The following is an 840-nucleotide window of genomic DNA, read 5'->3' as shown; positions in this document are numbered from 1 at the left end:
TACAACAAAATTTATATAAAAAAAAATAAAATTTTGAAAAAATTTTTTTATACAATAGTTCTGTCACATGTTAATTTTCATTCTGTCTATTTCGAAGAGTTCTAAGCGATTAAAATCAACACAAACTTAAAAATAAAAGAGATACGTACTTAAAACAAAATTTGAAAAATTGGCTGCAAAAGCACATATCTCTTTATGTAGCCATCCAATCGTATTTTCACCTAATACTTTTCGCCAGGGCTCGTCGAGAACTGCCCAGAACGCCGACCAGAACTACTGAGTACTCTCAAAAAATTTTCGACGTCGGACTTAGAAAATTTTCAATGATAGAGTTCAAATGTTCCAATATCTCGAAAACCATTGACCCAATGGCTTTTTCACCTGATACTTTTCGTTAGAGCTCGTCGAGAACTGCCCACACTGCAAAAACAAGTGTGTTACTTTAACACATTTTACGTATGTAATCGTTGTAGTCACTTTTCACACGTCTGTAGGTGTGTAGATGTGCAACACACAAAGAAGTGTGTAGATTGCAATGAACGTGTAGGTATAACACACAAAAAGCGTGTTCCATTAGACACATATGATTCGTGTTGTTCTAGCTGAATGCATATAATATGTGTATATATGTAATGCCCTAACCTTTCCAGTATCTTAAAAATCAGAATTTTATGTTCGATATGGCTATGGCCACACGAATTGCCAAATTATCATTACCGAATATAAAATTCTGATTTTTCAGATACTGGAGAAGTTAGAGCACTACATATATGTATTTTATTCTTTTTCGTTAACAATATATACTTAATAAAATATACTTACTAAAATAGCATGAAAAAT

At 32.3% G+C, this 840-nt stretch overlaps 1 protein-coding gene across 1 annotated transcript in view; it reads right to left on the bottom strand.

Annotated features, from left to right (window-relative positions):
* Nucleotides 1–394: 394 nt before the first annotated feature.
* LOC108759861 (keratin, type I cytoskeletal 10-like) overlaps nucleotides 395–840 on the bottom strand; it is a 3,334-nt gene continuing 2,888 nt past the window's right edge. Inside the window, exon 4 of the mRNA XM_018505522.1 lies at nucleotides 395–420. Within this exon, the coding sequence (XP_018361024.1) occupies nucleotides 395–420 (26 nt within the window). The remainder of the gene's footprint in view (nucleotides 421–840) is intronic.

This window comes from Trachymyrmex cornetzi, unplaced genomic scaffold (assembly GCF_001594075.2).
Source record: "Trachymyrmex cornetzi isolate Tcor2-1 unplaced genomic scaffold, Tcor1.1 scaffold21, whole genome shotgun sequence".
Lineage (NCBI taxonomy): Eukaryota > Metazoa > Arthropoda > Insecta > Hymenoptera > Formicidae > Trachymyrmex > Trachymyrmex cornetzi.
The sequence above is the reverse complement of the archived record's forward strand: the minus strand, read 5'-3'. Positions and strand labels throughout refer to the sequence as shown.